The 15,667-nt window shown below is 55.2% G+C and overlaps 1 protein-coding gene across 1 annotated transcript in view; it reads right to left on the reverse strand.

Moving 5' to 3' along the window:
* Positions 1–15,667, reverse strand: part of LOC144719383 (seizure protein 6 homolog) — a 74,406-nt gene that overhangs the window by 6,941 nt on the left and 51,798 nt on the right. Inside the window, 8 exon segments of the mRNA XM_078595254.1 lie at positions 86–280; positions 3,648–3,839; positions 5,825–6,019; positions 6,928–7,124; positions 9,401–9,539; positions 13,056–13,119; positions 13,121–13,147; positions 13,149–13,252. Coding sequence (XP_078451380.1) covers positions 86–280; positions 3,648–3,839; positions 5,825–6,019; positions 6,928–7,124; positions 9,401–9,539; positions 13,056–13,119; positions 13,121–13,147; positions 13,149–13,252 — 1,113 coding nt within the window.

Genomic DNA, 15,667 nt, shown 5'->3' on the forward strand with positions numbered 1-15,667 from the left:
GTTGGTTGTTGCTGTTTACGTGTGTGGAGAGTGCGTGTGTCGACTCAGCACGTGCGGCATCTGCGCTCGTGTGCGCTGCACCTACCCTGGCACTTGGGGGCCGAGCCGCTCCAGCGGGACGGGTGGCCGGGCAGGCAGCGCACGCTCACGTCGCCCACCAGCTGGAAGCCGTCCAGGCAGGAGAAGCGCAGCAGCTCGCCCGGCTGGTACAGCTGCTTGTACAGCAGCTGGTATCCGTTCTCCGGCATGCCGGGGTTCACGCACGGGTCGAACACCTCGGCTGCCCCCACGACAGAGACAACGGATCCCCCCCCCCCCCGGCAAAACAGTCTTAATGGGCTGCTGGTGCCAGCGCTGTTCGCGAGCGAGCACCTATGAAGGTCGCCACGGCGCACGAGGCGGTGTGTGGTCAGTACCCACCCCCCGACCGCTTATGTCTCCCCAGCGCTGACGCTTCAACACACCGCACCGGGTACTCGGTTAAGATCGAGTCGACCTAGGGGAGGGCCCCAGGACAGGCCGAGATATGCGCCGCTGATATTGGCCGGGAGCGCGAATCGAACTTGGGTGGCCGGGGTTCGTGGCGCAGTGCGCGTGCCACCGCGCCGCAGCTGGCCGCAGGGCACACTGGCACGCACGCGTGGGTGAAACTCTGAGGCTAGCCGGGCTGCGATATACACGCCAAGAGATGGTAAGTGCGATGGCTCTTTTGAGTGGTATCCCCTCGTATTTGTGATGAGTTTTTTTTTCCAGGCGTTCCGGTTTCACTTCCGCATGGGGCCAGTGAGGCTCTCCTGGATGAAGAACAACCCTGTCATCCGTCTACTTCTCTGGCCTCTCTCGGTGCTGTGAAGAAGGGCCACTGGCAAAAATGTGGCCTTTTAAAGGCAGCAGTGTTATTGATGAATGTATTGAGTTGTTGTCACGTGTGCTTGCACACCACAGTCACCGAATAATTCGTTCACTATTCTTATGAGCCTGGGTAGTGCCGACCCGCCCATACTGAGCTTCATAGCTCATCGGATTCCTCCAGGATAAATAAAGATTCTGATTGTGTTCGGGTGGGTGAGTACCATGGACAATCCAGTGGGCAGCAGGCAGAGGGCAGTGAAGCGACATCGATCGTTGTACCGTACTTCTACGCTCCCGCTGTATTCCCCCATGCCTCCCACCAACTCGCACGGGATCTCGCGTGGTAAAGTATGATCGAATAACCCCCATGACTATCACAATCACGTTGGGGGCAGGGGGTGGGGGGGGGGGTACCCTCATCCAGCAGTAGATTTACAAAGGAGCTGTACGCTGTCGTTATTATTAACAGGACCCTGCGGGGTGGGCTGGTAGGAATAATACTAATACCGGTACAGGGATATCGACCGCACACACACGCACACGCGCACACACGCGCATAAACGTACACACGCACACACACACGCACACACACCGCACGCACACACACATACATGCACGCACGCACACGCACACGTAATGAAGTTGTGTTGCTACGCTTCCAGTTCGCCGTGAATAACGATCCGAAGCCCAATAGCGCCCATTCATCACGCCGCTCGAGTGGGCCGGACACGCACACACGCACGCACACACACGCACACAGTCACACATATACACACACGCACGCACACACACGCACACACACGCGCATACACACGCACACACACGCACGCACGCAAACACACACGCACGCACACACACACACGCGCAGGGGGAGCGGGCGGCCATCTTGTCGGACGGACGGACGGACAAACGGACGCGGACGGACGGACGGACGGACAAACGGTCGGACGATATAATCTATTGGTGGTCTGGTCCACTTCGTTCCTACCAGTATCACTCCGAATAAAATCCCGAGCACCCCCCAAGTCTCCCGGCCCGGGGGCCGTGGCTGTGATGGATTTCACATCAGCACAGTTTCGCAACAATCAATGCCAATGAGGCATGCTCGACTAATTGGAGGCAATTACGCTAATAAAGGACGTGGGAACGGATGCCCGCGGGAACGAAACGATTTACGAGCCGCGTGGCTTGGGAGTGGCGGAGTGACGGGCCGCACCACGAGAGAGGGCACCACGGAGTGAGGGCATCGCTGGCGGAGCCCCTAACTACTCCGAGGGTCACGCCACAACGATATCCCGTACTGCAATATCGTGTGATACGATACCATACGATACTATACGACACCATACACTACCATGTAAGGCAATACAATGTCAGGCAATATCTATGCAATGAATACCGTGCAATGGAATAATACCAAGGCAATGCAATAAGATACACTACCATGCAATACAACGCCGCATAATAACATCAATGTCTCCCCTTCGGCCCTGGCTCTGCCAGTGTCACCGTGGCAAATTTTTTTGTTACGGCTTAACCGACATGTTTAGTAGTCAATTTGAACTGGAGGTTTAAGCGGCGGAAAAAAAGAAATATTTTCTCGGCATCTCCTCCGGGGAAGCGGAGAGAGCTAAAACGAAGCGACGATAACGATGTCGACTTGCAACACGGCATTCGCTCGTTGAGACGCAAGCGAGCGACTCGACGGCACGAGGAGGAGAAGGAGGAACCCCAGACAAGCTGGGAAGGCGGCAGCATCGCTGTCAACCCATATACGGCTTACTCCGTATTCTTGTACAGGGAAATTTAGTTAATTTTACCCCGTATTTAGTTTTCAGGTCCATACGGCGTACGGCCGTTTCAATACGGGCAAAAAAATACTTTTTTGTTTATTTGTTTGTATTTCTCCCTTTGTAGGATGAACGTTGAGATTTATAAGAGCACGGGGTGACCAATAAGGTCTGAATTGGTCTGTAACAAGGTAGGGCACTGACAAGGGGTTGACAGGAATGTGGCAGCGGCAGCAGCAGCCACGCGCGGCAAGGAGCGGGCGTTACCAACAGTTGCTTAAAGCTCTGCGGTCCTCGACATATTCGGACGTTTTTGGCCAATTAACGAGCGTTCACACGTGGGAGGAAAGGAAAACCGGAGCGCCCGGAGAAAAGCCAAAATGTGTGCGGCGAGGGAGCAGCGCTCTGTCCCTTACGTATTGAACGTACGGGAGTCCACCAACCCTCAGTGTCTACGCAGCGCTGGGTTACAGGCCGCGTGCGGAGCCACCACCACCCGCTGTGGGTTAGCGGGCTGGGGAAGGGAATGTGGCGCTGCGTGCTCCCGTCGCAAAATTTCTTCCCCCACACACACAAGTCCAGTGAACGAATAAACAAGTCCAGTAGATGGCAACACCGACAACCAATTCACATAACACACGAAAAATATAATAAAACTAAAATTAGTATTTTATTTATTTTGCCATGTAAGGCCCACTGAGCTATGTAGCTCTTTTTCAGAAGCGATCTGGCCACAAATAAAAGCTCAACGAAGTGGCTGATCACATGGAAACTTATCTCAGCCAAATACTCTAAACGCTACGTTGGTTCTAAATGTGGGGGGAAAAACCGGAGAAAAAATCCACGCGACCACATGGAGAAGAGAGAGAACACGCAAACTCCAAATATACAGCAGGTGTCAAGGGTCCGGGATCGAACCCATGACCTCCTGTATACCAGGACGAGGTAGTTTAACATCTCGCTGCCGGGAACCGAGCCGAAGCCCGAGCCGGGCGCGCCACTCACGGACGCATCGCGGCGCCGGCGCGCTCCACTTGGGGCTGCCGGTGTCGCGCGCGTGGCACGTGAGCAGTGAGCCGCCCTCCATCTGGTAGCCACGGTCGCAGCCGTACTGCACGGTGGAGCTGACGAGGAAGCGCGAGTCGGAGAGCACGCGCCGGCCGTGCTCCGTCACGCCGGGGTCCGAGCAGTACTGCACTGCTCGGCGGACGGGGGAGGGGGGGCAGGAGAACAGAAAGCGAAGAGGTGTGAGCAGGTGGCTAGGAGTGGGGGGGGGGTATTGTGACCGTGTCCCCGTTGGTTTGTTGCATGGCAGCGCTTTGTTTGTTAGGTTTGGAGGGGATGTCGGCGACGCGCGAGCTGAGAGCGGAGGGCTGGGACGAGAGGGGAGGACGTCCATCGTGGAGGTGGAGCGATGGGATCGGCTCGTGTGCGGGCGCGTACCGGGGTACACTGTCGTACGTATGTAGAACTTCTTTCGCACCGTACGTAGCCGACCGGGCTAGTCGGAAGTGTGTGGGAAGGACAAACTAAAAACAAATATCAGTTTGAAATCTAGATTTTAAAGTGCGTAGCATCCAGTGGCTTCCTGACTGCTGCAGCGCTGGACCGTTAATGATGGAAATGGCTGAGGGGAGGCCTTCCTCCAACAGTGGACTGATCCCGGCTGATGATGACGTTATAGTACTCGTAGAGAGTAAAACAAAAACATATCTACATATTATAATTGTGGTAAAAATTCGAGCAAAAAGTTCAGATCAATCACACACAGACACGCGTGCCAGTGATGGGAGGTTCTTCATTAATTAGCGGCATGGAAGCCGGCGGGCAGCTGTCAAGTCAAAAACACATTAAAATTTTCGCAAATATTACTTATTGTTTTGGGATTGTGTCTCGCAAGTTCTGGGCAATTTGGCCACCGCCCATCACCCCCCACTTCCCCGCACCCCGCCCGCCCGTCCCAGTGTCGTGCGTTCGGTAACAATCGGCAATGGGATGGCCACGGGCCATGATGATCACCGGGGCGTCGCCGAGAGCCGTGGGCCGCGCCGTCGCGCTCAATACCGTCGCAAGGCCGCGCGCATCAGCAGGGGCGCGACGAGCTTAATGAATATAAATGACTCTGCCGCTACCGGGCGCTTTCCGCTAGAGAGTATGGGGGATGCGGAAGCTGGGGGGGGGGGGGAGGTGGATGCCATCAGAGCGTCTGGGTTGCTTCCGCTCCCCCCCTCCGCTCCTCGTAATATCAGCGGATCCTCAAACGAATGACTGCGTCGTAAGCTGACGCTGGGCTAGACTGTGGAGCAAAAATTGCCTGTGCATGGCTAGGCTGAGAGAGCCTTTGGTGAAGTTGGGGGTGGATTGCCTTGGCATTGAATTACAGTGTTGGTGGTCTCGGCTGTGGTGGGTTAGATCGTGGTGGGTTAGACCGTGGTGGGTTAGAACGCGGTGGGTTAGAACGCGGTGGGTGAGGCAACCTGGGCTGGGATGGCCGTGAGAATCTCGTGCGTCAATACTAAAACAATCAACTTGCGAGGGGGGAACAACAACGACCTGAAGACGCAATGAAAGGAGGTTTTTACACATTTCCAGGAACGTCCAACCCACCAGCCCCGGTTGCAATTCTCACTGCAGAAGAATCTTCACGTGCACGAAGTTGCCGATACGAGCGGTCACAATAAAATTCTAGATTTGAAGCTTTCGTGACTGCAAGGATTCACAATTAAATTGCCAGGGCAATTATCAGATATTGAGTCACCACCGCCCGGCACCACCGCTAGGGCCAGTACCACGCCCAATGCTCATGTTAATTGGCACCAGATACTCATATAAGGCCAACGTGACACAATAGTCCAGATTCCCTGTTTAACATTATTGGCCGATGGGGGCAAGTGCTGTGAGCGAGCACCAACGAAGGCCGGCACGGCGCACGAGGAGGGGGTGGTGTTTTCAGGACCACGCCCGGCCGCGACGGCGTTAGTCTGCACGGCTTCCAGGGGTCGGGGCGGCATCCCGAGCGCAGCACCCGGCGAGGAACACCGACATAACTTTTGACCCTCGTCGCTGAGGTACGACAGATTCTTCGACGAGCCGACTTTGTAAAGTCAGGCGAGCGCCGGTTTACCGTCGGCCGTCGTGCGCCGCACCAGTTATCCGCCGCCACCGCCACCACCGCCACTCACCGCGCTGGCAGGAGGGCGGGTCGGTGCTCCAGGAGAGGTCCCACTGGCACATGAGAATGTCGGTGCCCAGGATGTCGTAGCCGGGCTCGCACTGGTACGTGGCCACCGTGCCGCGAATCGGCTCAGCGTGAGACAGCGTCTTCCAGCCGTGCGACACGTCGGGCAACGGTGAGCACGTGTCGTTACGCACGACCTCTGCGTGTGCAAAGTAAAGTAAGGGGTGGGGGGGGGGTAAAAAGAGGGGGTAAGGCGGGGGGGGGGTCACGTAGAAATAAATAAATGATAATGCGGGTCACGGATAGCATTGCGATTGAGAATGTCGATGGCCGAGGTACTGCGTGGTAAATGGGCTGGCAGGTTGACGGGCCGGTTGGTGGGCGAGAGCTGCAGCCACTACCCTTCCTCCAGGCTTTCCTACGGCCTCGGAAAGGATGTTGGAGGCCCCGGGGGAAAACAAATTACATGAGAAGACTTCTCCGAGATCCCCTTGGATGGAAAACCGCCCCATCAATCTGCCCCATCTGCACCCCAACTCTTCGTGGCCCTGAGCTGTAAACGATGATCGGGGATGCCAGCAACGTGGCCGCAACACGTTTCATAGAATTTTTGTTTCACCGTTCAAAACATTTCTCCCAATTTTTTTTCTTCCAATTGTGCTCCGGGGCGTCACGCCACACGGTCGACGCATCCGCGTTGATCTCTTGCCGAGCGGTCGGCCGGCTGGCCGCGACGCTTCGGTGTAAGAAAACGGCCCGACGGAAGCGGATACCATGGAGCTACCTCTGAGATCCCCCCGCCACGCTCCCCCGCCACGCTCCCCCCGCCACGCTCCCCCTGCCACGCTGCCCCCGCCACGCTCCCCCCCGCCACGCTCCCCCCGCCACGCTCCCCCCGCCACGCTCCCCCCGCCACGCTCCCCCCGCCACGCTCCCCCCGCCACGCTCCCCCCGCCACGCTCCCCCCGCCACGCTCCCCCCGCAACGCTCCCCCCGCCACGCTCCCCCCGCCACGCTCCCCCCCGCAACGCGGCCGCGTCGCCCGACAGGCGCCGGCGTCCGTCCGTCCGCTGGACTGCCCCCGGGCGAGGCGGCGGCGGCTCTCACCGGAGTAGTGGACGACGAAGCCACGACCCCTGCCGGGGATGGGCCCCGCGGGGTCGGACAGGAACTGCACCGTGACCTCGGAGCCCGTGGTGAAGACGCGGAAGCGGTGGTGCGTGCCGGCGTACTGTCCCAGGGCCCGCGACGTCAGGTCGTCGCCGTCGAAGATCGTCACCGAGTCCGTGCTGCCGATGTCCAGCCTACGGGGGGCGGGCGGGCGTGTGGGCAGCGGGCACACGATTATAAGTAAATCATACAATTAAAGTAATTTTAAAACAATATATATCGTTTTTTTCCCTCCCAATTTTAGATCGAATGTACGACCAGCAACGTTTCACGGGACAAAAAAATCAATGCGCATCTCTGGCGCAGGCAATGCCGAACCCGTTCACGTTGGAGAATGACACACGGAAGCGGATTTCACAGAGCTGCCTCCGAGATCCCTTCGAGCGACCGTTGGTTTACACAGAACTCTACCACCTGCCACGCTTCAGCGAGTAACGTTCGTCGCACGACAGTCAAGCCGGTGTATACATTTCCGCGGCTGCAATTGAGTAATATTATATCCACGGTGATTCTGGTTTAATTCAAGGCGGCTGGCTGCCTGCGATTTAAACACAGAAACTCGACGCTGTAAGCTCAGTGCTCTGACCTCTGAGCCACCTGGTCACCCGATGCCATTTTGTGTTTATTGCCTTGTTTTTGAAGCCACGTCAGGGCGATTAACATTCCTCTCGCAGTCCGAGCGCGGCATTGTAGTCGGATTCATCACGCGGATGAAATAAACTTTGATGGTCAAGGGATTTTTTCAAATGTAATTTATGACCATCATGAATTCGGACGTTTTTATTAATGTTTTTCCTTTGTTTCTTTCGTTTTCATTTTTCCACTGCGGTACAACTCGGTCGTCAAGACAAAGGCGCGTGGTGGCCAGGTGGGCCAGAGGTTGGAGACATGGAGCCGGCAACCACTGATCACCTGGGTTCGCATCTGGTTTTCAGATTCCAATTCCCCTACCCGGCTGCCCACTAAAGGGGCTTTGCCGTTGGAAGCCACTGAAGCTATGCACTTTTAAATCTAGATTGAAAACCAATTTCTTTCCGACTGCTTTTTGTGTTTAGTTTGTTGTCCCCCCCCCCCCACCCCGCGGCACCCCCGATTAGCGTGGTTGGTGCACAAAAAGTTCAGTTTCACAGCCGTAAATATCCGTCCGCAAAAAAAACGACGGCGTTTAATTGACGAACCATGCGGCTCGCTCATCGCAGTTCCACTTCATAAAATATAAATCTGTGCGATTTTCCACGTCGTGAAATATTGTCAACAACCAAGGAAATAAGCGCTCGGCTCCGGAACGGACACTTCGTCCCACGACGATGATGACAGCGCAGTCGGAAGAAAACGGCGAAGACAACTGGGGACAAAAAGACGCCCAGCGCGACGCGCAGGAGACGGCCCCGCTCCCCACCCACATTTAGGCATCAAAACGAGCTCAAGATCAACAAGCAGGCACACACATATGCGCACGTGCGCACACACACACGCACGTGCGCACACACACGCACGTGCGCACACACGCGCACGTGCGCACACACGCGCACGCACGCGCCAGGACCATGAAACCCTCTACAGAAAAGAAAATCGATCGATGCCAATTCCAAATTGTACGGACTTTAACCAAAAGCCTGATCAACGTTTTACGCAGATAATGAAACACCGATGATGCGGCGGCTGGGAGACGCGATCCTGGGCGGTGCGGGGCAGGGACTGGCCACCCTGCAGACGAGCCGAATTGCTATAATTCGGCTCAGGTCCGCGCATCCATTATGTGAGGTCGAACCCAGACTGCAATTAGACGAGCGTGGCCGGATCGAAGCCTCTCAATTCCACCATCGCTCGGGGGCCCCGGCGGTGCCAGCTTCAATTTGGCTTTTATTTGGCAAAAAATGAAGCCAAAAAAAAAGCCAAATGAAGTGAAACAAGACGAGGGGCTGTCGCTGCACGGACCTGCTACCGCTGCTACTACTGCTAACGCTGTTGCTCATGCTGCTGCTGTTGCTACTGATGTCTCTACTGCTAACGCTGTGACTCATGCTGCTGTTACTCCTGCTGCCTCTACTGCTAACGCTATTCATCATGCTGCTACTACTGCTAACGCTGTTGCTCATGCTGCTGCTACTGCTGCTGCCTCTACTGCTAACGCTGTTGTTAATGCTGCTGTTGCTCCTGCTTCCTCTACTGCTAACGCTGTTGTTAATGCTGCTGTTGCTCCTGCTTCCTCTACTGCTAACGCCGTTGCTCATGCTGCTGCTGCCGCTGTGTGTGTGAACCGCGTGTGTGCGTGAACCACGTGAGCGTGTGTGTGAACCACGTGAGCGTGTGTGTGAACCACGTGAGCGTGTGTGTGTGCAAACCACGTGTGCGTGTGTGTGTGTGAACCACGTGAGCGTGTGCGTGAACCACGTGTGCGCGTGCTCACAGCTGTATCTCCAGCAGGATGCGCCGCCCTTCGCGCACACGCACGCCCCAGATGCAGTCCTGGCCCTCGTCGTAGATGTCGGGGTAGTTGGGGGAGAGGATGATTCCGTGCGACCCGGTGACGTCGCCGCCACACAGCGCTGTGCACGCACACACACACAGACAAAGATCCCCCGTCTAGCTTTCACGGACTGCTCAGGCAAGTGCCGTTAGTGAGCACCTACGAAGGCTGGAACGGCACACAAGGGGGTGGGGGTGGCCAGCGTCACACACGTCCGCCTTTGTCTCCCCAATGGCGATGTTTTTACACAGCGTACTCATTTGAGGGTGAGTCGAGCTCGGGGAGTCCCAGGACCAGTTCAGATAATCGTCACTATTGTTGGCCGTGAGCGAGAATCGAACCCCCGGCTAGCCGGGTTTGCAGCGCGCTAATCGCTACGCTACACGACCACACGCACACACACAAATACACACACACACAAGAACAACAACCACCATTCGCCTATAAGTGGCGGTGGCGTCACCACGACGCTAGTGCCAGGCCATGTGCACCTTGAGGCCATGTGAAGTGTCGAACGCCCGCTGCCAGGAGGTCACGGGGCAGACCCAGCAGGTGCCACGGGTCGACTGACTGAGATGACCGAGATGACTGGTTGATGCACCACTTGTGCCCCCTACTGTGCCAACTTGCTGTGCTTTAGCCACCCGGCGCTCCACTCGTTGTTGTGAGCGTCGCTCCTCCGCCCTCTGTTGTTGTTGGAGGGTGACTGCCTCCAACTGCCCAGCAGCGTCCTTCACGAGCCTCCTCCACAGAGGCCGATCTTGACACCGCTGGTACCAGTCATCGGCAAGTCCACTCAGCTCCACGTCTTCCTGTACCACATCACTCCATCTCTTCTCTAGCCCGTGCCACGCCCGTTTAGCCCCCTCGATCCGGCAGAACAAAAGCTGTTTAGGCATGCGGTGGCTGGGCATGGAGGCTACACGACCCAGCCAACGCAGCCTTGCCTGCCGGAGGAGCTCACCGATGGGACTTTGCACATACACACACGCGCGCAATCTCCAGTGAAAACCTGGTCCATGAAAAAACAAACTCTTGCGAGCTCCAAGTGTCGCTCTCTCCGAATCGAGTGGCTCCCGCTCGCGTAAACATCAGTATTTTTTCTTCAACCAGCGAACGCGTCGTTACCCTTTTCTCATTGGCGCCCCTGAAAGAGTATTGGGAGTTAGGGGTCAAAGGCTCAGAGGTCACGGTGCCGAACCGGCACTGCTAAGATTCTGGGGATGGAATCCAGCTATCGGCCCGCCAGGTTTATCCAGTGCAGTGGTTAGCTCATGGTTCCAGCCCGGGTCACCAAATGATTGTACAAAGAGGAAGAAAGACTCCATCGTACTAAATATGTTTTTTGCACTTAATTTGTCTGACAATTAAAAATATACGATCACGCGATAAACATCTCATTATTGCTCTGACACCAATATAAAATAGAACAAATTAGTGCTGCTATTTCCTATCGTTAGACAGTTGTGTGACCACACTTCTATTTGTGCTTTTAGTTTATTGTCCTTTCCCTGCACCTCCGATTAGCGCGGTTGGCTACGTACGGCGCGAAAGAAGTTCAACGCGCATTCACAGAGTTAAGTAGAGGTACAAGAGCTCCCTTATGAGGTAGACCTGGGTACCCACACGGACCTCGCACGTGTCAAGACCAAATTTAAATTACGACAAAAACAATTAAACAGTTTGCAGCACATTGTCAACCTACTGTTGGATGAATGCCCCCACCCTCCACCCCATACCATGTCAGCTGTGGGGGACGTTTGACCATACTTCACCATGCTGCCCAATGGAGATTTTTGTTTAACGAGGGGCAAAGGGGCCCCAGGAGCGGTTCAAGAATCGCTCAGCAACCGAGCGAGATTAGCCGCAGACGTGTGTCGAACTCGGATGCGCGGCTCCGTAGCGCGGTGCGCGAACCACTGCTCCCCCCCCCCCCCACACCGAGCCAACACGGGGCAACATTTTATTTTTTACAAACTGCCAACAACCGACCGAGATAGGCATTGGCGTGGCAGCCAGAGAGGTTGGCAACCCAGGGAAAGGCCCCCGGGTAGGGGGTCGGCGCGATAACGTCAAGGCGGGCGACCCCGCGGGGCGATCGCGTCGACGGCGCAGCAGATAAACTGCGGTGGCGACGTGCGGTCGCTTCAACGGCACTGAGGAGCGCGACGACCTCTTGACCTTGAAGCGAGCCTGACAGTTTTTCGGGCGGGGGGGGGGGGTCACTGCGACGGCGGGAGAAATGGCTCCGTTAACGATTCCAGCACTTCCACGACGCGATAAATTGTTGTGATTTGGGGGTCACGGATCAATGCAGTTTGCCCTTGTGGTGCGCGAACGATCTACGGCCGTACGAATCTACTCTCTGTCCGCGGCTGAGAAAATTCATACGCATACACGAGTCAGAAGTGATCGATTCTTCCGCACAATACCCTTCTATGTGTGTGCTGGGAGCGGAGGATCTGATGCTAATTGACGAGTTGTTGGGCCTAAGTACGCAACGATTCACCGATTCGTTGAGTAAAATATCAATTTATATTCTTGGTTCTTTCTTTACCGAAAGAACCAAGAATATAAAATATCATTTGTTTACCGATTATGTGAATTGCGATCCCTGATTTTTACAATTCATGAAATTACTGGGGGTTATTTCATAAAAATTTTTTAAAAAACATTCGTGGTGGAGTGGTGGTTAACGCAGTGAACTATGAACCTGGTGACCCCGAGTTTAATTCCTGGCCAGGGCTCACATCACTGGCGAGTGATAACTGACCCAGTAGAGGCCCCCCGCCCCCTCCACACCTCCACCAGCTCACCCTGACCACCGTGGTGAAGTATGATCAATCAGTCAACCTCCCACGACCTACCCTGCACTGGGCTGTCAAACGGCTGTAAATTATTATTATTATTACTTTCGAACATTTTCCATCGACGCTTGGATGCACGATGCATTCATTGCGTCGGCCCCTCCGTAACGGGGGAGGCAATAACGCAACTCCAGCGAAGATGAATCGATACGAACAGAAACTTTCGCGCAAAGTTTTCAACCCACGAGGCGGCTTGCCCGATTGCCAAACGGTCAAACTGATCAAAGCATCGGACAAAAAACAGTAAACATGGAACGTTTGACCAACGTTGGAAGATGGTTGGAACCGCTGGACCACTGCTGACCGAATACTGCCCCAACAAGAAATGACCCGTCGGCTTGGAAAGTGTTACAGCAGAAATCGTCGCGTGTATGTACTCTGTGTAAATGTTGAGCTTCTTTCGCACCAGGTAAGGCCGACTGTACTATTAATCTCTTTTTCAGAACCGACTTGGCCGCAAATGATAGCTCAACCAAGTCGATTATCACGTGGAAATTTATAGCAGACCCGGAGAAAAATCCAGGTGACCATGGGGAGAGAGAGACACGCAAACTCCAAATATACAACAGCAGGCATCAGGAACGGGATCGAACCCACGACCTCCTGCATACCAGGCGAGGTGGTTAACTTCAAACCACGCAAGTGCATTCATTTGTATTCCTTGTTTGTTGTCTAAACAAATTAGGGGAAGGCGTCAAAGTGGTCGGCGAATCGGGTTAATCACGCACCACGGCAGATGGGCTCAGTCTGGTTCCAGTAGGGCTCGCGGATGTCCAGGCACTCGCTGACGGGGGGTCCCTTGCTCCAGCGTGTAGCCGGGGGTGGCACGCAAACTCCACCAGAGTGCCCACCGAGTAGAGCGGGTCCGAGCTGCTGTAGTTACCGTACTGGATGTACGGCTCGTAGCAGCGGCCGCGCTCGAACGCTGCAGCGAAGGCAGAAACGATCACACGATGGCCGGAGGACCGGACGGGGAAATCAGAGGGAGAAGAAAAAAAAACCCAACACGGATTGACGTCGAGGTGAGTGCGATGGCCGGTGGCAAGGCACAGTGGCGGCACTGGGCATGAGCAGAACCCAACAAAAGCTTTGGGCACCAAGTAGCTGAAGGGGCCCCAGATGAATGTTCACACAACGTGCCACACACACACACACACGAGGTGTCACACACAGACACATGAGGTGTCACACGCACACACACGAGGTGTCACACACAGACACACGAGGTGTCACACACAAACACACGAGGTGTCACACACAGACACACGAGGTGTCACACAGACACACGCACACACACAACATGCCACACACACACACATGACGTCCCACATACACATACGACATGCCACACACACACCAGACATCACACACACAACATGCCACACACACCAGATCACACACACACACACACAACGTGCAATACACACACCAGACACCACAAACGTCCACGAGCCAGATAAACGTAAACAAACCAATGAGCATAAACGAGACAATTAGCATAAACGAACGAACTAAACTCTCTCATCTCTCAGTTTTTTCTGCACCTCTCATTTAACTACACTTTTAAATTAGTTGTGGTCCGCCTATCTCTTTGGTCACCTAACGAGGATTCTATGAATCGAAACGAAGGGGGTGGGATCCCCTTGCAAAAAAAAAATTGCATTAAGAAACTTTCCCTGCCCGCTCCCCACCCCGGCTAATGGGGGTAGCAGCACCACGGGTGGTTTGGGTGGATCGGGTGGATTGGGTGGATCAGGTGGATGGGGTAGATTGGGTGAATCGGGTGGATCGCGTGAATCGGGTGGATGGGGTGAATCGGGTGGATCGCGTGGATGGGGTGGATCGGGTGGATCGCGTGGATGGGGTGGATGGGGTGGATGGGGTGAATCGGGTGGATCGCGTGGATGGGGTGATTCGGTTGGATTGGATGAATCGGGTGGATCGGGTGGATGGGGTAGATCGGGTTGATTCAGGTGGATGGGGTGGATGGGGTAGATGGGGTGGATCGCGTGGATGGGGTGGATTGGGTGGATCGCGTGAATCGGGTGGATGGGGTGAATCGGGTAGATGGGGTGAATTGGGTGGATCGGGTAGATGGGGTGGATTAGGTGGATCGCGTGGATGGGGTGGATTGAGTGAATCGGGTGGATCGCGTGGATGGGGTAGATGGGGTGAATCGGGTGGATCGCGTGGATCGGGTGGATGGGGTTGATGGGGTTGATGGGGTGAATCGGGTGGATCGCGTGGATCGGGTGGATGGGGTGGATGGGGTGGATCGGTGGGATGTGAGAAGACACAAGTAGGCCGGTGATTAATTGAGGTTCGTAGGTCGCCGCCCTCTCGGCGCATTAATCAACGAGCCGAGAATCGATGGGCGATTACGGGGACCTGACGCCGGCGAAATCAAGAGCGGCTCCCAAAAAAATAAATAAAGAATCCCTCCCCCCCCCCCCCCAAATGCTTTATTAAGTGAGCGCGATGGAGACGCCGATCAGATGGCGCGCTCGCTCGTTCGCTCGTTCACGTGTGTGCGCGCGCGAGCGAGCGAGCGTTTGTTAATTGGCTCCGAGTCAACGCGCACCGTGAAGCCGTGAGCCCCCCGGAGCTGTTCGTGAACAGCGGCGAGGTGGATATGGCAAAAAAAAACGCCAAATAGGAAAGGGTTCTGATGAAAGGAGGAACAGCGGTTCGAATTAAGTAATTTTGTGGATCACCGGGCACCGAGGTCAAGGCGAAAGTCAAAGCGATTTCTTGCTCAATTGAACTTTGAGGTCTTGGTGTGATCACGTTTACAGCCCTGCAGAGCCAGTGGTGGAAGTTCCACGTTCTTATGGCGGGGGGAGGGGGAGGCGAGAGAAACGATGGGCTGAGTAAACCCTCCCCCTCTCCACAACCTTCGCAGTGCAATGCGCTAACCAATGCACCACCGCTCCCCACCACACATGTACAAAGATCCCCCCCGTATAGCCTCAACAGACTGTTGGGGCAAGTGCTGTTAGCAAGCACACACATACACACACACAGGAACGCAAGCGCACAAACGCGTGCGCTCACACAAAAACACACATGCACACGCATGCACGTTCATACAAGTGAACGCATCCCAACTAAGCAGAACCTTCCTAGAATAAATGCCTTGAGATTCAGAGTGCGGCCTTCCTGGATAAAGCAACAAGGGCATTGTCGTGATGATTAAGATTAAAAGATAACCCTCGACGGTCCACGAGCCAGTGTAATTGAGTACCGCAGGTGGTGGCAATTATGCGGGGATAGCAGTTCACGGCTACCAAAAGTTGATGATGTGATGACACGATTATTATATATTGTTACTGCACCATTG

Source organism: Lampetra planeri, chromosome 6 (genome assembly GCF_965212315.1).
Source record: "Lampetra planeri chromosome 6, kcLamPlan1.2.h2, whole genome shotgun sequence".
Classification (NCBI taxonomy): domain Eukaryota; kingdom Metazoa; phylum Chordata; class Hyperoartia; order Petromyzontiformes; family Petromyzontidae; genus Lampetra; species Lampetra planeri.